The sequence below is a fragment of the Oryzias latipes genome, chromosome 4 (assembly GCF_002234675.1).
Source record: "Oryzias latipes chromosome 4, ASM223467v1".
In the NCBI taxonomy this organism is placed as follows: Eukaryota; Metazoa; Chordata; class Actinopteri; order Beloniformes; family Adrianichthyidae; genus Oryzias; species Oryzias latipes.
In genome coordinates, this window is record NC_019862.2 from 18772614 (window position 1) to 18798319 (window position 25706).

Here is a 25706-nt window from a genome sequence, read left to right on the forward strand (position 1 = left end):
GGGGTGACACCAAGAAGCTTAAACCACCAATAAGCCTAAAGGACATTGGATTTTATACATTTAAGTTGTTGAGTGAAGCCGTGTGTTCGCCAACATTAGGTTTTTTTTTTTTTTGATGCTCAAGTTTACGTTTTGATTTCCAATCCACTGACAGAGATGCACTGCAAAGTATTTTATATGTTTATATATAGTCATTCACAAGCCAGCTCAATGGCAAAAATAAGACCCAGGCAATAAACAGCTACACACTGCCAGTTATCAGATACCCTGCAGGAATAATAAGATGGCCAAAGGAAGAGATACAGACCACGGATGTTAAAACACGAAAGCTCCTCACCATGCATGGAGGGTTCCATCCCAAATCCAGCACCCTGAGACTGTATGCTAGCCGCAAGGAAGGAGGCCGAGGACTAGTGAGCGTAGAAGCCACTATCCAGGATGAAACATCCAAGATGCATGAGTACATCAAGCTCAAGGCCCCAAATGACAGTGTGCTCAGTGAATGTCTCAGGCAATGGAGAGCAGAGGATACAGTGCTGGAGGACAGATCCTCATGGGAGGACAAACCCCTGCATGGGATGTACCACCGGACCATAACTGAAGTGGCTGATATCAAGAAGTCCTACCAATGGCTAGAAAGGGCTGGCCTACAGGACAGCACCGAAGCGCTCATCCTGGCAGCCCAGGAACAAGCCCTGAGCACCAGAGCAATAGAGGCTCAGATCTACCACACCAGACAAGACCCAAGGTGTAGGCTGTGCAAAGAAGCACCTGAAACAATCCAGCACATAACTGCAGGATGTAAGATGCTGGCAGGGAAAGCATACATGGAGCGCCACAATCAAGTGGCTGGAATAATATACAGGAACATGTGTGCAGAATATGAACTGGAAACCCCAAGGTCAAAATGGGAAACACCTCCGAAGGTGGTAGAGAATGAGAGGGCAAAGATCCTGTGGGACTTCCAGATCCAGACTGATAGAATGGTAATGGCGAACCAACCAGACATTGTATTGGTGGATAAAGAACAGAGGAAAGCCGTTGTGGTGGATGTGGCAGTGCCAAGCGATGGAAACATCAGGAAGAAGGAACATGAGAAACTGGAGAAATACCAGGGACTCAGAGAAGAACTGGAGAAAGCCTGGAAAGTGAAGGTGACAGTGGAGCCTGTGGTAATTGGAGCACTTGGGGCAGTAACCCCCAAGCTGGAGGAGTGGCTACAACAGATACCTGGAAAGACCTCAGACCTCTCAGTCCAGAAAAGCGCAGTGCTAGGAACAGCTAAGATACTGCGTAGGACCCTCAAGCTCCCAGGCCTCTGGTAGAGGACCCGAGCTTGGAGGAGAAACCACCCGCGGAGGGTGAGAGGGGCGTTTTTTTTTATACCAGACATACCAGGTTTGAAGTCTTTTGAACTTATCTTTGCTTTACATATTTGCAGGCTTTTCTCAAAATCAGCACAGTCGAGATTTTTTTGTCTCACTGAGAGCTAATAAAAACGCCTTTTGGTCCGTACTCTTGAAAGTAAAAAAAAAAAAAAAAATTGATTTGAAACCAAAAAAAACAAAAACTTGAATTGCACTATATTTTCTAATTAAGTTTTAGGGATGTTATTTTAATGTCTAAAAAGATGTTGAAAAGTTAGTCTGGCATTTATAGTTGCTATTTTTGGAAGCAACTATTTTGATTGAAGTTCTAAGAATAGATGCTAGTTTTAGATTTTGGGAGGATTTAAGATGGGCCAACAAGAGTATTCTTATTTTGTTCACAAATCAGTTACTTCCACTTACTTGTAGTTTTTTGTCACTCTAATCAAAATGAACAATAATTAGGTAGATAAAAACTCAAGAAACATGAACTGTTTGCTTAGGACTAGCAGAAACGACTTGTTGGGCTGTATTACATTCAGTGTTTAGTTATTCTATTTAACAGCTTTTTAAAGCCAATTTCCTCCTTTTTAATGCTTGTGTGGAACTCAACGTTTCTATATTTTGATACCTTATTTTCAGATTTCTTAAGTAAAAACGACTTGCTGCTTGAACAGATAATTTGACCACATTCTGGTGATTTTCTTTTAAAAATTAGTGTTCTTTTCCTATGTTTAGGCTACGTCCTTTTGCAGCGTGAACATAGGTTGATTTTTTTTAAAGCAACAAAACTTGACAAAAGTAAACATATTTTAGGCTGTGGATACTGAATTTCAGGTTTCAGTCATTTTCTTGCATTATATTTCTACCCCTTTTGTTTAAGCCATTTCCTGAAGTGTTCTCTCAGTATGAATTTAGTTAAAAATAAAATCTCTGTCAAACAGCTAACCTGTTCATTTAATGCGAACCTCTTTAAAAAAGTCAAATATTGTTTAAGAGATTTCTAGATAAAACTATTGTGTATAAAATGTTTAACATGCCCATTCATATAGTAATTACAGTGTTTTGCCAGTAGAGGGCGTTATGGGCTCAACAAAACATTTTGTATAAATTTACCGTAATTGAATGCTTTCACCTTGTAGTTGCATTTATCCTAACATTGAAGCAATTTCATCAATTGTTTTCCTAATATGAGTCCTGAATGTCTACGTTGATGTTAATTTATACACAAATTGAATTTTTAAGAGTATTTCTATACAAAGAAACATGTAAATGAAGTTTTATTTTTAAAGTTTACTTTTTGGACTCTGAAGTGTAAAAACTAATGGTCTGCTTGTAAATCGGTGATTACTAAGTCTACTGTATAAAAATCACCAGGATTCCAATGATAGAGTTTCCAAAATGGTTTATTAGGCAATCTCACAGGAAATCACTACAGCTGGATATTTACACCGTGCTAACCTGATCTGCAAAGCTGAGATGCTGAAGATATTTTAACAAACCAGAGAGACTCCACATCATGGCACACAGAAAAAAAAGGCAGGTTTCTTTAAGACTACTTGTTCCAAAGACTGGGGCCAGCTTTTGTAAACGATAACGTGCGTGTGATTTCAGACTTGTAAAAGGGCTTCATGAGCTTTATTTCTTCTAATAATGTCCTTGCATTTCAATTCATTCGGAAGCGATGGGATTGAATGTCATTTCAGGTAAAAAAAAAAGCTGCAGGCTTTGACATTTTTTAATAAACTTCTCAGGAATTTCCCATGTTTAAAGAAAATGTATCTAACCCAACACTGTGGATGACAACAAATGGAGACATGGACTGATTTGGCGATTTGTCCTGACAACAGCGCAAAGGTTTCTGTAACGCTTGCTTTTATTTTGGAACTTTGGCTTGACTCCCTTTTTTTTTCTCAAACTGTGCGATCTGGTTAAAGATCTCCAGCAGGTTTGCGGGGAGCTCTTTTTTTGGCCCCGTCCCACTCTGTCCGTTCTGACTGCCGGCGTTGACCTTCCCCCAACCCGACGTGTGGCCCTCGACCTCTGATCTTTCCTTTCCAGCTTCCTTCTCTCTTTTTACCGGCTCTTCTTCTTTCTTCCCTCTGTTCTCGTACCTACCGCCGTCGAAGGAGTTTCTCGAGGACGAGTCCTGGCTCATTCTTCTTTCCAACTGTTTGGAAGCGGAGCACGAGTTTCCAGAATATTCCGGTAGGAAACTGGATTTGCGGGAGTGCTCCACCTCGGCTGATGAGCTGGATGACTTCCGTGCTTGATTTTCCTCAAAGCTGCTTCTCCTCTGTGATTCGCTGTCTTTCCTGTAATCGTCCCTCCCTCTTTCTATGCTTAATTTCCTTTCTCTGCTCCTCCCTCTCCCCTGTGGGCTTCTGCTCTGCTCGTCTGTCCTCGTCCTCCTCTCCGCTCCATCCCTTCTTTTGGTTTCTCTGCGTGAGGAGTCAGAGTCGTCCTCCTCTGAAGCTGCGGAGACGGAATTCAACAGACCACCCTTTCTAGCTTCTCTGTCCCTCCCCGCTACCTCGTCCTCCCCTCCGAACATCAGCCCACCTGTCTGGTTAAGAAAAGTGGCGGAAGTGTTGGGGGGCTCGGGGTAGCACTCCGCTTCCTCGTCCTCCTTCTCCTTCCTGTCCTCCTCGCTCTTCCTGCTTTCCCTGGAGGAGATCCTGCGGTGTCGCTTGCTTCCGCGCTCCGACTTTCTTCGCCTCTTTTTTTTCTTCTTGGACCTCTTACGCGACGAGGACGAGCGTGAGGAGGAGCATCTAGAAGAGGAAGAGGACGGGGAGGAAGAGGTCGCCCGCTTCTTCTTCTTCTTCATTCTATGAGCAAAAGAGCCAGCGGGAAGTGGTTCAATTCAACAGCTGTTTTCCTCAACGGTGATGGAACGATGAAGAAAGTGGATTTTTTTATTTACTGAAGGTGTACTCTTGAAAGACGAGTGGACGTACCTCTTCTCCTCTTTTAAGATCTTACGCAATTTCTCAGCGCTGGTCTGGCTGCTCTTAGGTTTGACCTGTTCCTTAGCGAGTGCTTCTTCTCGCAGGCGGATCGATTTCTTTACAGTCGACAAGCAGGCAAACGCCCATTTTTAAAGCATTTTTACCCCAAAAATATCCACAAATACACAGAAAGCAACATTCATTTAGTCAATTCACAAAATGCATCCAAAATATGGAGATCAAAGTGGAAAATTAAGAGTTTAAAGAGATTAAAAAACAGCCTCAAATAGAAACACATTACATAATATATATATATATGTGTACATATATATATATATACATGTATATAAAAAGAGGTGGCACATTTACCACGAGGGTAAAAAGGAATGATCATCAAGCCAGATAGTTTTCAGAGGTGCAATCAAAGCACAGATAAGTCCACATTACCGTATTTGTGGCAGGTACCCGGCACACACCCGTGTCCGGAGAGGGAGCAGTCGTTTACATTGTGCAGTTGGTGGTTTTCACACCCAGAGGGGCAGGGGGACGAGGCCGTGGCAGCCAGCGGGGTCAAAGGCCAGGGTGCAAGAGTCACAGACACACTTCCATCAGTCTTACAAACCACACCGTAGGAGAAAAGATATTCATCTTCACAGCAGGGAAACCGCGCCCAACATCTAATCTGCATTTGTGCATTTTTTTTTTGGGGTCCGAAAAACTCGACCCACAGCAGACGGAGCCCTGTCTGACACTACTGAAGCTTTTCAACAGTTTTGGCCATAAGGATTTTAATTTTACATTTTCATTTTGTAAACTGTAAAAAAGATTTGATCCATATTTATTCAGTACATCTCCAGCATCACCCTAAATACAGATGTGGTGTTATCACTGCATTTTTAGCTGCTGCTATGAAGATAAACATTCTAAAACTTCTCAGTTTTTTTTCCCTGCATTGTTTGAACCTGAGTCACATCAGGAAGGAGCCACATTCTTGCAGCCTGTTTGGGCTTCTTGCTCACCTGTATCAGGTCGCTGATGTTATGCAGAGCCTCCTTCGCCTCAGGGTTTGAGTCGTCCAGGGACAGCGCTCTCCGATAGATTCCCTCCGCTGTCACCAGTTTTTCTTGTTCTTCGAGCCTTAAGATTAAAAGAAAGAAGAACAAAAGGGAATCCGTTTGAAAGTAAAAGCAGTTGCTGAAATTCTTTTAAGATGTTCCTGTTTTGACTTCTCTTCCTGGAAAGTTGACGTGCAGTTTAGACAGAAAAGCCGAAGGAGCAATTTTGAGAAGTTTCAGGAAATAAATGACATTTTTTGCAGTTTTTCTGGAATCCGCTTTGGTTTCAACCAATTCACGTCAAAATCATTCCAAACACAAAACTAACAAATGTTCAGCTAATTAATTAATCATAACATAAATTGTCTTTTTTTTCATATTTTAACTGTCCTGATAATTTTGCTGAAATCTCTGTTTACTTTTGAAGATGTGAGGCTTGCGCGGGTTTAAATATTGCATCTGATTTTCCTCAATGTTGGGAATTTGCACATCATGTTCTTATCGACAGACATCACATTTTATAGAACAGGATAAACAGTTCAAAAGTTTCCTCTGTGGATTTCAACCTGAATGCAGACGCAGGATTGAACATGCGTCCAAGAGATAAAAATACACTAAACTTAATTAACTAAACAGGTTCGTAATGGGTTTGAAGACAGCCATGGCTCCCGACTTTTACACACACTGCAGTCCCCCCACACACACGTACTGTTTTCCTCTCTCCACCAGCGTCTGGCAGAGGTACTTCCTGGCGTTGCGGTGATCTGGACAGTTTTCCAGAGCCAGTTCAAAGTCTGATATCGCCTTCAGGATGCTGCCTTTGTTTGCATACCTACAAACAAAACAACTATTTAGGTGGATTTCTATACAGCAACCAGAAATAATTAGATTTTTACGGCATTTCTTTACTTTCACAATAAATGTCTTAATTACAAATATATGTATTTGGTGGGATTCTAACATGAACTACAGAGCTAGTATGACATGACTTATTATTTGTTTTTTTCCTTATTACTGTAAGCTTGAAAAAAAAAGTCAAAACAAAAAGTAACAACTTGAAATGATAATTTTGCAACTCAAAGTTTGTCTGTAAAAGAAGAAAAAATTCTCTAAAATTTACAAAATGTCAAGTAAAGCATTGTGCAATAAAATAGGAGTGGAAGCACTTTTTAGGGCTAACAATGAAATTGGTATTCTATAGAACAATTTTCCAACCATATCAGTTTGAACGATGGATCAGAAAACATTCTGCTTTGGATTTTTAGGTTATTTTTTACAATAAAGCCTTGAAGAATTTAAAAGTTTAGATTTCATATTTTATTGTATGTATTGTAATCTAATGTATTAGATCACTTTCTTTATTCTTTTATTTTGAAATGGTATTCCAGTACATGTATATATATTTAACAAACAATGACCCTTTGGGGCTTGGTGTAAAGCGATATTCGTCAAATCTGACACTAAGAGTCCAGTTCAGCTTCCATGGGTGTTTGGAGTTTAACAGGATTTAATCATAATATTCTAATTTTCTAAAAACAAAGTCTGGGGTTTTCAATACTAGTAAACTCCACGCGTTAAAATACTTCAAAAAGTCTTTATATAATTCTATGTGGAATGATTCTATATGAAATAAATGTTTCACTTTTTGAGATAACAGAAATATTTACCTTTTTTAGGACATTCAGTTTTTATTTTAACTACATATTTTTTATGTGTGTATATAAGAGTAAATACAAACTGGATTCCAAATGTTTCCCCACATTTCAACATTTCAATAAACTCATTAGGTGCATTGGTAACCCTGTTAAAACTTTATTTATATCAATAATATCGGGCCAATATTTTAAGGACCAAACAGCAGCTGATTAACTTCCTTCAAACTGAATGATTTAAAGGGAATATTTAGCAATATTTATAAACTGATTTTAGATGATTCACATCCTGTAAAGGACAAAAATAAAATAAACAGAGCATAATTAAGTAATTACTCAAGGAGCTTATTCATTTGATGTGTAGATTTTACAAACTTGACATTTTTTCTGTCAACAATTTTAAAAATGAACTGTTGCAGCTTAAAAAAACCCTCACAGAGCTCCTCTTGCCACTAGCGCTTCCACATTGCTCGTGTCAATTTCCAAGGCTTTGTTGTATTCATTCATGGCCTCGACATGACGGCCATGTTTGAAGTGGTCCACGCCTGCTCGAACACTGAGATGAAGCACAACGAAAAACTATCAGTTCATGTTTGGAAAAAAAACACCAGAAGATAACTGAAGCAGAAATACAGGTACTGGAATGTGACGACGTTTTTATCATCAATGATAATAAAACGCCACTCTAAGCCTTTCCTTTAATCAAAGTTCAGAGTTTAGTCTTACCACTTTAAAGCCCAGGATGCAGACTGCTTCTTCCTGATTGCAGAAGCAAAATCGTCCTCTTGAAAAAGTTTACTGCAAAAAACAAACAAACAGGAAGTCAATTAATTTTACAGGATTCTTTCACCTAAAAGTTAAAAAGAAACCGAAGGTTTACTAGTAAAATAAGGTCATTTAAGCATAGCAAAATATGAAAACCTTTAGTGAAAGAGGAATATGGGCTCCAAAAACATCTCTTAACAATTATGTGTGACATAAGACCCCTGCAGAAATCTGGTTAGAGGCAAAATGTGGCTCAAAAATCATCAGCTCTTTTTGTTCTTTTTAGGCCATAAACTGAGTTGCCTCATACAAACGAGACAACACTTATTCCAATGTAAATATCAGAAAGTCGAAACCTGACTTGTAGCTGCTTTAGTCGAGTACTATTTTATCAAACACAATATGAAGCAGGAGAATCTTTGATTTTAAAACAGAGCAGAATTACCTTTGCAGTCCTCGCATCATTGAAGGTGGATGCCTGTCGCTAATGCCTACTTTCTCCAGCAGGTATTCCACTACAGAGGGGTTCTGGTAACCATGGCAACTTTTCAAAATACATTCATATGTTTCTCTGGAGTCCGCAGCAGCACGAACACTCCGACTAAAGCAGAGGACAGAAAGCATTTTTTTTAGTTCCACTGTAAAAATTATTCTTTTGGAACCTTGTTATGGTAACATCTTCTCCTTGGCGCTGCCCCGTGCGGCTGCCTGTAGTAGCAGCTCCCGGCTTCTTTGTCTTTTTCTCTTTCCTATGTGTTTCCTATGTGTTTATGTACGTTTAGTCACTTTTTGTTTTTGTGTTTGCACCAAGCTTGCTTTTTTTATTACTACCAGCATAGCACACCACTGAAGATTTCTGGATACTTTTCCCTTTTTTCCGTCCTTTTCTCGCCCTCGGGGGCCTGGACTAACTCATGGCCCCCCGCAGCCAAGCTGATAAGGCTCCCTGCATAGCTTACACACGCGATCAGCTGTTGGCGCTAAATAATCCACCTACCTTCAAAACTGGAGAGAAACTCTTACTCCCGGAGGAACTGAGGAGGAGACGACGAGGGTGCAAAGCAGGAGTTAAACGACGGATGAAGAGGAGGCGATTTAAACCCTGCGTCCCCGCGATCATCACCGGGAACGTCAGATCCCTGCCTAATAAGATGGATGAACTGGGGGCTCTCGTACGGACCCAGCGGGAGTATCGAGAGGCCAGTGTCATGTGTTTCACTGAAACGTGGCTTCACGAACTGACACCGGACGCAAACGTGACGATCACGGGCTTCCATACAGTGCGAGCGGACCGAGACACCGCCGCGAGCGGCAAGAAGAAAGGAGGGGGGCTTGCTTTACTCGTAAACAAAAGGTGGTGCAAACCGGAGCACATCCACGTCAAGGAACGTGTGTGCAATCCCGATGTGGAGCTCCTTGCCATCGGACTTCGCCCATACTACTTGCCAAGGGAATTTACAAACGTGATCGCCATCAACGTCTATATTCCTCCGACCGGCAAAGCAGACGCGGCCTGTGACGTCATCCACTCAGTCACTGCCAACCTGCATACTAAACACCCTGGTGCCTTCTTCTTCATCACAGGGGATTTTAACCATGCCTGCCTCTCCTCCACTCTTCCCACATTCCATCAATACATCCAGTGCACAACAAGGGACAAAAAGACTTTAGACTTACTGTATGCTAATGTCACCAACGCATACACATCCACTGCACTTCCCCCACTGGGCAAGTCTGACCACAACCTGGTCCTGCTCTCCCCATCATACATACCGGTGGTCAAACAGAAACAAGTCACTGTGAGGAATATTACAAAGTGGTCTGACGGTGCCACGGAAAGCCTGCAGGATGCCCTGGAAACCACAGACTGGTCCGTTCTGTATGAAAGTCATGGTGACGATCTGGATGGACTAACAGACTGTGTCTCGGACTACATCAAATTCTGCACGGAAAACTCCATCCCGTCCAAGAGGGTGCGATGTTACCCGAACAACAAACCCTGGGTTACACGTGAACTGAAGGCCCTTCTAAATGAAAAGAAAAGGGCCTTCATGGCTGGGGACCGCGTGGAGCTCACTAGAGTTCAGAAGGAGCTGAAACGCAGCCTGAAGGAGTGTAAAGACGCCTACGGAAGGAAGCTGGAGGAGAGACTACAGAGAAACCAGACCAGGGATGTGTGGAGTGGGATGAGAGCAATCACTGGCCTTCAGAGGAAGGGAAAACCTGCAGCCGAAGGAAATGTGGATCGAGCCAACGAGCTGAACAATTTCTTCAATAGGTTTGATTCCTGCTCCCCCTCCCCCAGCTGTCCCCTTACTCCTCTTCTGAGTGATCAACGGTCTTCCTCCCACCTTCCAGGGCCATTAACACATCAGCTTCCCCCACCTCCCTCCCCCAGCTGCCCTGCACGGCATTCAAACCAGTTTTTAAACAGGTCTGACACCAGCTCCCCCTCCCTCATCAATCCACCCATTTATCCTCTGAACGACCACTGGACACCGTCCACTCATCTTCCAGGGCCATCATCATCATCATTAGCACCTCTAAAATCCCCACCCCCCTCCCCACAGCTGACATCCTTCACAGACCCAAAAACAAGCTCCACCACCCCCTCCTCCCAAAATGGCCTTCTCATCACATCCACTCAGGTGAGGAGGGAGCTGGAGAGGCTCAACCAGCGTAAGGCTGCTGGACCTGATGGCATCAGTCCCCGGGTACTCAAAAACTGTTCCAGCCAGCTATGTGGTGTACTTCAGCATCTGTACAACCTGAGCCTTAACCTTCAGAGGATCCCAGTGCTGTGGAAGACTTCCTGCCTTGTCCCTGTGCCAAAGAAAAACCATCCAGAGTCGCCTAGTGACTACAGGCCTATAGCACTGACCTCCCATGTTATGAAGGTCATGGAGCGGCTGGTGCTGTCACATCTCAGACCCCTGGTGAGCCCTTTCCAAGACCCACTGCAGTTTGCATACCAACCCAAGGTGGGAGTGGAGGATGCACTGCTATACCTGCTGCAGAGAGCATACTCCTCCCTGGAAAAGCCTAACACCACAGTGAGGATCATGTTCTTTGACTTTTCTTCAGCCTTCAATACCATCCAGCCGAGACTGATGAGGGAGAAGTTAGAGAAGATGCAGGTGGATGCCCCCCTGGTCTCATGGATTGAGGACTACCTGACAGGCCGACCTCAGTTTGTGAGACTGCAGAGCTGTGTGTCTGACACCCTGACAAGCAACACTGGAGCCCCTCAGGGAACCGTGCTGTCCCCCTTCCTATTCACCACATACACAGCTGACTTCCAGTACCACTCTGAGCTCTGTCACCTCCAGAAGTACTCTGATGACACAGCTGTAGTCGGGTGTGTGAAAGATGGATGGGAGGAGGAGTACAGGAGCCTCGTGGAGCGCTTCGTCAGGTGGTCTGGGGAAAATTACCTGCAGCTAAATGTGGCCAAGACTAAAGAGATGGTGATAGATTTTAGCAGGAGAAAGTCTTCGCCTCCCCCAGTCTGTATCGGTGGGACGGATGTGGAAGTTGTCTCGTCCTACAAGTTCCTGGGAGTACATCTAGACGATAAACTGGACTGGTCCACAAACACCGAGGCCGTCTACAAGAAGGGCACGAGCAGACTTTACTTCCTGAGGAGACTCAGGTCCTTCAATGTTTGCAGCAGGATGCTTTACATGTTCTACCAGTCTGTCATGGCAAGCACCATCTTCTTTGCTGCAGTGTGCTGGGGTGCTGGCATCAAAGCAAAAGACGCCAACAGACTGAATAAACTCATTAGGAAAGCAGGGTCTGTCATTGGCCTCAAGCCTGCCAAGCTGGAAGAGGTGGTTGGGGACAGACTACTGGCTAAACTGGGGACCATCATGGACAATCCTTCCCATCCCCTCTTCAGGGAGGTGGACAACCTGAGAAGCAGTTTCAGTGGCAGGATCATACACCCTCGCTGTGCCAGAGAACGATACAGGAAGTCATTCCTGCCATCAGCCATTAGACTCCACAACTCATCTGGCAGACTCGGATGTACATGAAAATTCTAGTTTCTAGTCACAGACTACACTTTTCAAATTGTATTTTACTCAATTTTTGTCCTGTTCTACTCTCTGTATTTTTTGTGTCTGTGTTTGTCTTTACCCCCCCCCCCTCCCCCCCTTTTTCCCTAGTGCTGCTACTGCAACTAAATTTCCCCTCGGGGATTAATAAAGTTCTTCTTGAATTCTTGAATTCTTGAATTCTTGTAACAATGTTCCCAAATTATCTTGTCCTTTATTGATTATTACCTGTAGTGTATAGGCATCTCTTCTTGGGTAATAACACCCAGTTTGATGTGCTTCAAGGCAGGGCAGAGAGAGCCCTGTTGAAGTGACACAGTGATTTTTTCCTGGTAGCGATCGATGTCTTTCACTCCAGCTGCAGAGCGGCAAATGCACAAAGTCTATTTAAGGGTTTAGACCATCGTGGAACGTTAGAACAGACAAACAGAACCATCAACAATCTGATTTGGGCTGCACGATATGAAGAAAACTTGCGATATGCAATATTAGTGATCAATATTGCGATGACGATATAACTTAAGATACACGAACAAATTGTAAAACAACCAAAAACATCATTTCGTTTTCACTGCAGCAGTTTAATTTAAATAAGTTAACCCGCGTCTGCATAGGAGGCAGACATCTAACATAAAAGAGCTCCATCTGATTGGTCAAATGCATAAATAGATTTATCTGATATGCTAAATACTTCAAGCTGCCATGAGAATTTTTTAGCACATTTAAGAGAACCATTTAATGCTATTTTCACTGTATTTTGCGATATGGGTATTGCACAGCTTTATATTGAAATAACGATAAATTTGCAATTTATTGTTCAGGCCTACCTCTGATGAAGTCTCCAATCTGATAATAGGACAACGGATCGTCATGGCTGCCACTGGAGGGAATTTCTCTCACGTGGCAAAGAGCCTGCAGTTTAAGAGGAAAACAGTCAACAAAGACGGGCATGGGTTGAAGATGTGGAATCATAATGTACTGAAAATGAGTCATGATCACTTCGCAGAATAGTAAAGCTTGAAAGACAAATGGGATTTACTGGTGTCACTGATGAAGAACTCAGTATATCCTATTTGGGTTTTGGCTAAGTGGTTAGAAACAAACAAATCCCTGATAACTTCAAAAAGGAAATTCTCCAAAGATTATTACTTTTTCTTGTTGCTCTAGTCCTAGCAGACCGAGGATGCAAACTAACTTTTAGCGTTGCTGGTAGATGTGAAGCCTATGGCTTACAATGCAAGGTCTCCACACTCGCATGTGTTATTCTGACTCAAGGTTAAAGGTCTCTTTAGAGTGAAACTGTCACTCAAATTCCACACCTGCATTTGGTTTGTTGTCATACTGGGAAAAGATGCTTGTTTGAACACTAAATAAGCCCCAAATGAGTACAGACCAGGAAAAAAAAAACCCAGCTGGTCTATCCAGTCCTCTGACTTTCATATGCAGTAGTGTGAACTAGTGCTCATCTCCATTCTGGTTTTGTTTTTTGTTTGCCACACTTGAATGTGTCGGATCAAGTTTCTTCACATTCACACTGTTGGCTCTTTTTTCATAACGTAAAGCACTTTGGTGACTTCCTTCCTTGGGTTTACTTCTACAATCCCAAAGCCCTGTTTTCAATGTTGACCAACCGACAGCTCCAAGTCCACGATGTCTCTCTTTAGACCCCCGGCCATGCAGATCAGAGTGAGAAAGAAGCCGTATTCTCGAATGTTGTTGATCCTTCCAACCACTACGTCTCCTTTCTCCAGGTCCCTGTAGATCATGGATCTTCTCTCCTCAAATGACAATTCCATGAATAACTCCAGTGGTGGCATGGTGGCATAGGGCTCTATGGAAAGTTTACAGACAATCAGGAATGTGTAAAATATTTTACCTACACTTTTCTGTCCTTTTACTATAAGTAGTTACACAACTCGAAGTTGATCCTTTTCCGAAATTTCATTTCACTTCATTATGATCCCAATATATCAAAAATCTTTTAAAAAAAATACAGTTTAGTTCTCTCAAGAAACACTTCACAGGTTGTTTCTGTGATCTATTTTAGATTTCAATAGTCAGGGATACGATTAAATGAGCACACCTGCAGCCTCCTCTTCCTCGTGATCCTGTTCTTGAGGGGTGGCGGTCCTCCATGCAGGGCTAAACAGAATGTCAGCTTTTCTGGCAATGAATTGCTCCACCAGTGAGCTGCCTTTCTCTGTCACCTTCCTACAGAGAAAAAAGAGAAGGCTTTTTTTTACCTTCAAACTTGATGTTAGCTTGTAAGAAAGAAACTCATGTTGCACAAATGCAATGAACTTTGCATCTTCCAAGGATGGAATGTGTGTGAAGCCTCTCACAGATTTTACATGTTTTTTTTAAGGCGGAAAAAAATGACAGACCCTTTTCTTTTTTTGGAGGGTTTTTGTGTGGAATGTAAAATGAGCCATCACTTATCGGAGAGATTTATCATTTGTTTCAAAGATCTTGGTCAAGAAACGTTTTCTGCTCACAGCAACAGTCTGCGTGGAAATCTAGCTCTAATGGAGAGGCTGATCATCAGTCTTAAAATACAATTTAGTACTTTCAAAATGTGCCCAAAAAAAAATATAGACGTTAGAAACCCAGGCTTGATGGCTATTTCCAGCCTATTTCATAGCAAGTCTCTGATCTTCTTTTGAGCTTTAGGTTGGAAAATGAATCAAGTACCCTCCCATCATGACGTTGGCCTTCACACCAAAAGAACAATCCGACTTCCCCCCCAAAAAAGCACAAAACACTTCAACAATTCTTCTATGCGAAGACAATACCTTTCATTTGTAGCTATGCCTAGGTCCGATACCACAGCTTGGAAATCTGGATTTTCGGTTTGTTCACATTTAAGTTTACTGAACAGTGACTCTCCATGATACACGAGGCACTGCCTCAACAAATCTCTGTCCATCCTCTCTTCTGTCACATACTTTTAAACCCAAAACACATTTTCAGCCGCTGGGGGAACAAAACAAACAAACAAACAAACAAACAAAAAGTCATTAATTAAAAACAAACACAATAAGTTCAGGTTAAACGCAAATTCTAAAAGGTTATTAAATAATTGGTTTGCAAAATGTTGATTTAAAAATTATAATTCTCTTTTATAAAGAACAGACTAAGAAAATCTTATGAGAAAATTCTAGGATTGCCTAACTTTGTATTGCGTTTCCTGCTAATAAATAAGCTAACAACAAAACAATAAGGCTAACGTTGATTACGCATCATTCAAAAATACAGCATAAACGATACTATATTGATGATTTAAATCGCTGCAATAATTTTACAACAAGAAACACGGACGCAAATACCGTATATATTTTTTTAGGTTTTAGGACACAAGTTCACTGATGTATCCGAAGGTGGCTAACTGCACGGGAGGAATACGCAGGCGCAAAGAGTGTCACACTCAAAAGCTTCCCTAGAAACAAATAACTACTAGGAACTATTGAGATCCCTGAAATAATCGGGGGTTACAAACGACATCGACGGACGATCACTATTCTCAAAAGTTTATCTTTGGCGATAAAGAAAAAGTGAAAAGTGAAATCTTTGTGAAAAGATCTATGTTTCCAACTCAAGAATTTTTGAACATGTGGGGGTGAACAGAGGTTACATTATTCTTTTTATTATGCAAAATTACAGGGATTACATTAGGTTCTTTAATGCATTTAATGGATTCTATGCATGTATATTGTATTGCAGAAATATGCTTGATTCCTGCCTTCAGTAACACATAATTTGTCCCGAGATCAGCAGTAGGCCTGTTTTTGACTTTTGATCTCTGTTTTCTCTGTACTGGAGTGTTTAAATGAAGCCACGACACCTGCAATGCAGTCTAGAGTAAAACACACCATTCTGATGACGTATCTTGTATGTTTTCATTTTCCCTTACTGAATAAAAAAAAAAGGCTTTTTGCCTTGAGGACAGAGAGAGCAGACAGCCAAAAAGCCTAACAAGTCGTGTTTTTCCACCTCTCCCCTTTTGCAAAAGGTTACAAAATGCATGCAAACTCTTGTGTGTATTTACATTTCCTAACTGCACATTTCTTTTTTAGACGTTCTGAACCATCAAAAACTGCGAATGCTGGACGGTAAGGCAACAATTAATGTGTTGAATGACTAAAATACTAGACCCTGCCGTGTAATGAAATTACACACGACAAAAAAAACTTTGATAAGCCCATGAAAAATGCTGTGAATTACATTATAATTTAGGTTACATTGCACCATTAGGCAGTACAGGTTATGGCTCATCACTGATTTGATGCTAGGACATGCAGATTGTTGTAATAACTTGCACAGAAAATAAAAATGATATTGTAGCGACCTGGGAGTTAGCCCCTAAGACTCATGGGAAGTGAGGAATCTTGGGTGAAAACCATGAGTGACAGGACTGGGAGCAGAAGTGAGGTCCATGCTGTTTGGCTGTTTGAGGACTTTCCTCAAAGTTCTTGGAAACCAATCACAATCAAGCATTCGTACACACAGTTTTCAGAAAGTGCTGGGGGGCCGCAGATTACTGAATATTTGACATGAGCTTGGGCCGGCGAAAATGTGAGCGGCCAGTGAGCTAGACTCAGACATGCCTGACCTAAATGGTATGAGAAGACCTTGTTAACATGGTTTTTAGAACGTTTTTTAGAAAAAGACAGTACTTTTGATGTGCAAATATAAACTATAATCCATGAACTAACTGAATACAATGATGATCTTCTGTCAACCTTTCCACAGGACTTCTTTTCAGGATGTTGTCTTCCTTTTTGACAGCTTGCTGTAAAACTTTTTTGTTGTCTAATGTAGCTGCTTGATAATTCTTTTGATACTATGTAAATTGCATTCTTTTGAGTATTTTCATACTATATGTTTCAGATTTGGGACCTTATACCTAGGGAATGCTGTTTGCTAAAGAAATACATTTATTTCTTTTGCATATTTTGTAAAAGAATGATTCAATACTCCTGTATTCCAAAATATTGATTCTTTTCTAAAGCATATCTGATTAAATTGTACGATTGCATTTGACAATTTTACTTAGTCTGTACCTAATGACAGGACGATCAGAATTTAAGACTTTAAGTTGATATTGAGGATTTTTTTTTTTAACCTGAAATTCTATCAAAGTATATAGATTTTTTTTCCCTGAACCAAAAAAAAATTTCATCTAAACTCATGAAAGTCATGAAACATCTCACTTTCTGTTCTTTTGAATGCAATTAAAATGAAATTAAATGAACTGGTTTTTCAGGTTTCCAGAAAATAAAGGCTGTCACTCCCATGTCATTTTCTGTTGGCTGTGGGTGGAATAAATTTAACAGTGAGCTTACCAAGAAAATCACTCAGTTTTCAGAGGAGTCAGAAGAAACTCAGCTAAAGATGACAAAGTCACTAACATGCTTGATATTTGTTCTTGGATATTTTCAAGCCTGCAATGGACAAAGTAAGTATATATGAGTTGCGTAATATAAGTTATTTTTTGATAAATTGCATAAATATTGCTTTTTGACTCTTTAACAGTTGTTAAATGTGCTATATTAAAGTATTAGCAATAATATTAAAAAAATGCAATTATTCAGTTGCTTAATATGTTCATTTAGAGGAAGTTTCAGCCTTTGTCTGTTTTAGAATAATGTTGAGGTATTTTCTGTAACTGTTTATTATGACATTGTTTGGCTGTTAAAAAGAATAATGAAAATGCCACCACAAATGTCTTCAAATTTTATTGGAAAATTAGAAAGTCTTTAATTTGACTGACTTGACATCGGACAAAGGCAAACATTTTAGAACAAACATCTTTATACAGAATAAAAGAAGTTGATACTTTATATGTTTAATATTTTAAACAGTGAAAAGCCCTTTTAACAAGAATGACCTAAAACAGTAGCAAGAAAAAAACTAATGTATCAATAACAGATACATATTTAATTAAAATATAATTTTACTTGTTTTACAGTTTCAATCGTATCAACGAATGAAACAACAGTATCAACTGCTTCTGCATCAAATGCAGAAACAACAATATTATCAACAGCAGAAGCAGTACAAACAAGATTACTGGAGAGTGCAGCAACAAAAATCATAGTGACTGCAAATACAACAGCCGAAACCACAATGACAATAGAAACAGCAGAAAACACATTGACAACACCAACTGCAACAACTGAAGCAACAGTACCAGCATCAACAGAATCAGAAAAAACGACATTACCAACAACAACCACAACAGATACAACAGCACCGACAACAACAAAAGTGGCAATAACAACAGAAACTGAAACAATGGTAGGCAAAGCAACAGCTAAAGAAACAACAGTTCCAGCACAGACAACTGCAGAAACAATTGTACCAACAACAGAGACAACAGCTAAAGAAACAACATTGGCAATAACAACAACAGAAACAACTGGGAAGTTAACAACATTGGCAGAAACAACCCTTGAAATGACAGCAGTACCAACAACAACAGAAACAACAGTATCAGAAGCAACAGCAGTGAAAGCAACACTGGCAATAACAACTGCAGCAGAAACAACTGTGACATTAACAACACCAGCAGAAACAACCCTTGAAATAACAACAGTACAAACAACAGTACCAGCAACAACAGTAGCAGAAACAACAACAGAAGAAACATCAGTACCCACAACAGTAGTAAAAACATCCGTGGCAACAACAGCAGCAAAAGAAACAACAATACCAGAAACAAAATCGAAAAACACAACTATGGAAATAACGACAACAGTAGAAGCAACAAAACAAGACAAAACTGCATCAGAAACCACGGTGCTATCAACATCAGCAGCAGAAACAACATTACCAAACACAACTTTGGGTATAAAAAGAACAGTAGAAGTATCAATGCAAGCAACAACAGCAGCAGAAACCACAGTACTAGCAACAACTGGGGTCGAAAAACTTTTACCAACAACAGCGACAGAAACAACAACACCAGCAACAGAAACAAGAATACCACCAACAACAGAATCAGACACAACTTTGGAAAAAACAACAACAGTACTGTCAACAACAGCAGAGGATACAACAGTGCCAACAAAAACAGCAGCAGAAACAACAATACCAGCGAAAACAAAGGCAGAAACAACAATGCCGGCAACAATAGAAACAACATTGTCAGAAGCAAAAACAAAGGCAGAAACAACTTTCGACATAACAACAGCTGTAAAAACAACAGCACTGTCAACAACAGCAGAGTATACAACAGTACTAGCAAGAACAGCAGCAGAAACCACGGTACTAGCAACAACAGCAGCAGAAACCACGGTACTAGCAACAACTGGGGTAGAAACACTTTTACCAACAACAGCGACAGAAACAAAAACGCCAGTAACAGAAACAACAATACCAGCAACAACAAAGGCAGACATAACAGTGCTGGCAACAACAGAAACAACAGTATCAAAAGCAACAACAGCAGACACAACTTTGGAAAGAACAACAAAAGTACTGTCAACAACAGCAAAAGATACAACAGTACCAACAACAACAGCAGCAGAAACAACAATACCAGCAAAAACAAAGGCAGAAACAACAATGCCGGCAACAATAGAAATAACAGTATCAGAAGCAACAACAGCAGAAACAACTTTGGACATAACAACAGCTGTAAAAACAGCAGCGCTGTCAACAACAGCAGAGTATACAACAGTACTAGCAACAACAACGGCAGAAACCACAGTACTAGCAACAACTGGGGTAGAAACACTTTTACCAACAACAGCAGTAAAAGAAACAACAACACCAGCAACAGAAACAACAATACCAGCAACAACAGAGGCAGAAACAACAGTCCCGGCAACAACAGAAACAACAGTATCAGAAGCAACAACAGCATACACAACTTTGGAAAAAACAACAACAGTACTGTCAACAACAGCAGATGATACAACAGTACCAACAACAACAGCAGCAGAAACAACAATACCAGCAAAAACAAAGGCAGAAACAACAATGCCGGCAACAATAGAAACAACATTGTCAGAAGCAACAACAGCAGAAACAACTTTGGACATAACAACAGCTGTAAAAACAACAGCACTGTCAACAACAGCAGAGTATACAACAGTACTAGCAACAACAGCAACAGAAACAACAATACCAGCAACAACAGAGGCAGAAACAACAGTGCTGGCAACAACAAAAAAAACAGTATCAGAAGCAACAACACCAGAAACAACTTTGGAAAAAACAACAACAGTGCTGTCAACAACAGCAGAGTATACAACAGTACTAGCAACAACAACGGCAGAAACCACAGTACTAGCAACAACTGGGGTAGAAACACTTTTACCAACAACAGCAGTAAAAGAAACAACAACACCAGCAACAGAAACAACAATACCAGCAACAACAGAGGCAGAAACAACAGTCCCGGCAACAACAGAAACAACAGTATCAGAAGCAACAACAGCATACACAACTTTGGAAAAAACAACAACAGTACTGTCAACAACAGCAGATGATACAACAGTACCAACAACAACAGCAGCAGAAACAACAATACCAGCAAAAACAAAGGCAGAAACAACAATGCCGGCAACAATAGAAACAACATTGTCAGAAGCAACAACAGCAGAAACAACTTTGGACATAACAACAGCTGTAAAAACAACAGCACTGTCAACAACAGCAGAGTATACAACAGTACTAGCAACAACAGCAACAGAAACAACAATACCAGCAACAACAGAGGCAGAAACAACAGTGCTGGCAACAACAAAAAAAACAGTATCAGAAGCAACAACACCAGAAACAACTTTGGAAAAAACAACAACAGTGCTGTCAACAACAGCAGAGGATACAACAGTGCCAACAACAACAGCAGCAGAAACAACAATACCAGCAACAACAAAGGCAGAAACAACAATGCAGGCAACAATAGAAACAACAGTGTCAGAAGCAACAACAGCAGAAACAACTTTGGACATAACAACAGCTGTAAAAACAACAGCACTGTCAACAACAGCAGCAGAAACCACGGTACTAGCAACAACTGGGGTAGAAAGACTTTTACCAACAACAGCGAAAGAAACAACAACACCAGCAACAGAAACAACAATACCAGCAACAACAGAGGCAGAAACAACAGTCCCGGCAACAACAGAAACAACAGTATCAGAAGCAACAACAACAGACACAACTTTGGAAAAAACAACAACAGGACTGTCAACAACAGCAGATGATACAACAGTACCAACAACAACAGCAGCAGAAACAACAATACCAGCAAAAACAAAGGCAGAAACAACAATGCCGGCAACAATAGAAACAACATTGTCAGAAGCAACAACAGCAGAAACAACTTTGGACATAACAACAGCTGTGAAAACAACAGCACTGTCAACAACAGCAGAGTATACAACAGTACTAGCAACAACAGCAACAGAAACAACAATACCAGCAACAACAGAGTCAGAAACAACAGTGCCCGCAACAACAAAAAAAACAGTATCAGAAGCAACAACACCAGAAACAACTTTGGAAAAAACAACAACAGTGCTGTCATCAACAGCAGAGGATACAACAGTGCCAACAACACCAGCAGCAGAAACAACAATACCAGCAAAAACAAAGACAGAAACAACAATGCCAGCAACAATAGAAACAACAGTATCAGAAGCAACGACAGCAGTCACAACTTTGGAAATTACAACAGCTGTAGAAACAACAGCACTGTCAACAACAGCACCAGAAACAACAATCCCAGCAACAATAGACACAACAGTATCAGAAACAACAACAGCAGAAACAACTTTAGAAGTAACAACAGCAGTAGAAACAACAGTACTGTCAACAACAGTAGAGAATACAACAGTCGTCGCAACAACATCAACAGAAACAAAAGTACAGTTAACAACAGCAAAGGATACAACAGTATTAGCAACAACAGCAGCAGAAACAACAATACCAGCAACAACAGAGGCAGAAACAACAGTATTGTCAACATTAGAAACAACAGTATCAAAAGAAACAACAGTAGACACAACTTTGGAAATAAAAATACCAGCAACAACAGCATCAGAAACAACTTCAGCAGAAACAACAATGGCAACACCAACAGCAGAAACAACAGGACCAGCAACAACAGCAGCAGAAACATTATCCGAATCAACAACAGCAGGGACAACAGTACTAGCAACAACAGAAGCAGCTACAACAGCGACAATAACAACACCAGCAGAAACACCAGTTATAACTCTAGAAACAACAGTACCAACAACAACAGCAGCAGCAGAGACAACAGTACTAGCAACAACTGCAACAAAAACAACAGAAGCAGCAACAACAATGGCAGAAACAACAGTGACAAGAACAACACCAGCAGAAACACCAGTTATATCACAAGAAACAGCAGTACCAGCAACGTCAGCAGAAACATCATTGTCAGCCAAATCCACAGCAGCAGATACAGTTGAACTAGCAACAACTGCAGTAAAAACATTACCACCAACAACAGCATCAAAAACAACAGAACCAGCAACATTTTCAACTAAAACAGCTGGAACAAGTGCTGCTAAAACCCTTTATACAATCGGCTCATCTACAGCACCTTCAACAGCCAGAAAAACTACTGAGATTGCAACTACTATCAATGCATCCACAACTGCAGCAACTCCAAAATCTACACTTTTACCAACAGGACCCACAGAAACAACCAGTCAAGGTAAGTGATTGCAAATGCAATTATGGGAGATCTGCAAATGTCTGTAAAGATATTTGGCCTTTCCTTTCCTTTTTTTTTAATAATCCAAAAACATGCTTCATAGGTCAATTTGCAACTCTAAATTGTTCATAGTTGTGAGTGTGAGAGTGAATGGAAGTGTGATATGTTGCCATGCAACAGACTGTCCAGGATGTCCCCTGCCTTCGCCCACAAATGGCCGGGATAGGCTCCGGCAGCCCCGTGACCCCAAAAGGGACAAAACGGAAGAAGATGATTTATTCACTTTCAATTGTTAAATTTTTAGTAGGCATGCAGAAATTTAAGCTAGGATTCAGCACAAAGGAGTTATACATTAAAACTAACACTTAACAACATTAATTACTGTTTTGTAAATGGAAAAAATATTTATTTATTTGTCTATTTAGTTTTTGATCATGTTCAACTAGGCATATTTTTACCACATGGATTTTATATTATAAATATACATTTTTTGCCTGCACTGGGTGTAAACAAAAATATAGTGCATTTTTGTTTGTTTGTTTATTTGTTATATCTAGGTTTCGAAGCCACAACTCGTCTGCGGATGAGATTAGCCACTTATGGAGGGGTCAGCAATGATACCGTCATCGAACTTATTAAGAAGGTATGTTAGCAGAATGCAAAAAAACAAAAAACTGTTTACAACTGCTAAATGAGTATTTGCTCTCTCTTTATTCAGTTTTTCCAAGAACAGATCCTGAATGGAACAACAAGCACAGTCACAGTAACAAACATCCATAGGGTCCCTAATCCATGAGGACTATGTGTCCAAGCACAAATTCCCTTTTTACCTATAATGTGAGGAAGCGCTAGTAACATTTATTACGGGACAGTAATTCATCTTAAAGATTTTGTTTTTAAATTTTGTTAATAAAAAATATTTGATTGTCTTTAAACATGTTACCCTGTTGGGGTTGGAAAGAAATGTTAAACTTTAAAATTTTGTTGATTTTACTCCGTTATAAGAATTTATAACACAATAAATGAATCTCAAATTAAGCCATCTTCTCATCAGGTATGTTTTTGATTATGAATGATTCATTGAAGATCAACAAGGAAGTTGGCAGCAATAACTTGGAATTTGAATGACTATTACTTATTGAAGGAGAATAATAATAGAGCATTTTGATGACAACTAACTAGTTATGTCCATAAATGTTTGTTTTTTTCACTTTAAATCCAGAATGTGTTTTATGTAACATATTCCTAAAAGTGGTACATTGACTTATAGTAGGGAATGCACTAAAGTCCCAGACCTTGTATCTGCATATTAGCGTGCACAAAAAGGCATTATTGAAAAAAAGAATACATATTTTTACTCATCAGTTATTACATCATCATTTAAGCTTTGTAACTATTTTAGTAGCAGAATGTGTGCTTACATTAAAGATGGATTTATTTACTGTTAATATTATTATTTAATGTGTTTGAATGTAATCAGTTGTTGCTTCTCACCACAAAAAAAGTGTTGTTAATGTTGTTTGTGAATGATGACAGCTAAAATTTAACAACTTTTGGAAATATTTTAAATGTTTTCTGGAAAAATGTTTTTTTAATGCAAATTATATTTAATGCTTTTAATCATAAATGAAAAATAAATAAAAGTGATAGTATTACAGCATGTTTTTATGTTGTTAATTATGAGAATGCAAACGAATTGCAGATACAGGGAATTTTGTTTACCGGTAAATTGAATGAAGCAAACATTTGAAACTCAAACAGCAGAATGTAAGCAGACAGGAAACAAAAAAAAAAACTGCAACCACAAAAGGTCATTTTTAAAGAAATGCACAGCAGCTTACATTCCTTACCACTGATGCCCTTCGGTCATGCTTCTTTTTTTCCTACTTTTATGTTCTGTTTTCTTTTTTCCTTTATCACCATCACATCAACTTTCCCTTTTGATCATTCACAAGTTTTTGTTAAAAGTAATCAGTCCGCCTTATATTTAAGTTTACACCTTTTATTAAGTTAGTATCAAGATATCTAGTTCACCCCCTCCTCTGTTCTTTTTCATAACTCTTATATCAGTTTTTAGCTATGTCATGCTATAATTATTGTATAATACAATTGATGGCACAGTGCCAGTATTCTGCATTACTTACTTACTTACATTCATATTACTGTCAATAGGTTGGAGCTGCACAAACAAAAAATCTTCATAATTAACACATCAAAGAGTTCAAAATGATATTAAACATTGAAAGGTTTGCAACAACAACACAAGAAACATTAGACTCCTATAAAAAGCTGAGCGCACATATACACACACGGGCCGCTTTATTAGGCACACCTGTCCAGCTTCTACTTAGAACCAGATTCTAAATAGCCAATTACATGGCATCAATTCAATGCATTCAGGCATGTAGACATGGTCAAGATGATCTGCTGCAGATCAAACCGAGCATCAGAATGGGGAAGAAATGTGATTTAAGTGACTTTAAACATGGTATGATTGTTGGTGCCAGACTGGCTGGTCTGAGTTTTTTAGAAATTGCTGACATACTGGGATTTTATCTCATATCTGGGGTTTACAGAGAATGGTCTGAAAAAGAGAAAGTATCCAGTGAGTGGCAGTTCTGTGGGCGGAAATACCTTGTTGATGCCAGAGTTCATAGGAGAATGGCCAGACTGTTTCCAGCTTAATGAAAGGAAACAGTAACTCAAATGACCACTGGTTACAACCAAGGTCTGCAGAAGATCGTCTCTGAATGTGCAACACAACAAACCTTGATACAGATGGGCTACAGCAGCAGAAGACCACACTGGGTCCCACCGCAGCCAACAAATCTGCAGCAACTGCATGATGCCATCATGTCAATATGAACCAAAAGGAATGTTTCCAGTTGTTTAGTTTTGTCCTACATTAATAATAAAAGTTTCACCTAATCATTGTCAACTGTTTTTCTTAACTGAGGAAAAAGGACAGAAATGTAAAACGTAAACATTATCAAGTTGTGCTGAATCCTGTGTAAATAAAACTTTTAATTTGTATATTGATTTAATTCAATGGTTTGTCAGCGATATCTAGCCATAGTAGACATTTTGGTCTAACTGTTTGAGTCATATGTAATTGTCTGCACACCCGGAAAAAGGATATTGAGTTTAAGGAACTGCCAGTAA

General features: G+C 39.9%; 2 protein-coding genes across 3 annotated transcripts; one reads left to right on the forward strand and one right to left on the reverse strand.

The window, feature by feature from the left end:
• Positions 1-2755: 2755 nt before the first annotated feature.
• Positions 2756-15303, reverse strand: ttc14 (tetratricopeptide repeat domain 14). 2 transcript variants are annotated; one of them, XM_004068094.3, is made up of 13 exons: positions 15175-15303; positions 14641-14821; positions 13932-14059; positions 13480-13679; positions 12676-12760; positions 12077-12206; positions 8236-8391; positions 7752-7823; positions 7462-7581; positions 6083-6205; positions 5338-5455; positions 4328-4434; positions 2756-4198 (listed from the first exon to the last, which is right to left on the reverse strand). In XM_004068094.3, exons 2-13 carry the CDS (start codon positions 14772-14774, stop codon positions 3244-3246), a joined length of 2328 nt encoding a protein of 775 aa, XP_004068142.1. In that variant the 5' UTR covers positions 14775-14821; positions 15175-15303; the 3' UTR covers positions 2756-3243. The 2 variants fall into 2 exon arrangements, with proteins under 2 accessions (XP_004068142.1, XP_023810134.1); XM_023954366.1 differs by lacking the exon at positions 15175-15303 and having other exon boundaries at positions 2756-3842; positions 3930-4198; positions 14641-14774.
• A 5107-nt stretch (positions 15304-20410) lies between these two features.
• Positions 20411-25583, forward strand: LOC111947324 (probable serine/threonine-protein kinase clkA). The gene is made up of 4 exons (XM_023953864.1): positions 20411-20436; positions 21072-22544; positions 23102-23187; positions 23263-25583. Exons 1-2 carry the CDS (start codon positions 20411-20413, stop codon positions 22294-22296), a joined length of 1251 nt encoding a protein of 416 aa, XP_023809632.1. The 3' UTR covers positions 22297-22544; positions 23102-23187; positions 23263-25583.
• Positions 25584-25706: the final 123 nt, after the last annotated feature.

Coding starts and splice junctions, on each gene's coding strand:
- ttc14 (XM_004068094.3), bottom strand. CDS start 14,774: ATGGACAGAGATTTGTTGAGGCAGTGCCTCGTGTATCATGGAGAGTCA. Junction 14,060..14,640: donor GGCATAGCTACAAATGAAAG/GTATTGTCTTCG, acceptor TTTTCTCTGTAG/GAAGGTGACAGAGAAAGGCA. Junction 6,206..7,461: donor CTAGTGGCAAGAGGAGCTCT/GTGAGGGTTTTT, acceptor TTTTGTTTGTAG/GTATGCAAACAAAGGCAGCA.
- LOC111947324 (XM_023953864.1), top strand. CDS start 20,411: ATGCCGGCAACAATAGAAACAACATT. Junction 20,437..21,071: donor GCAACAATAGAAACAACATT/GTCAGAAGCAAC, acceptor ATGATACAACAG/TACCAACAACAACAGCAGCA.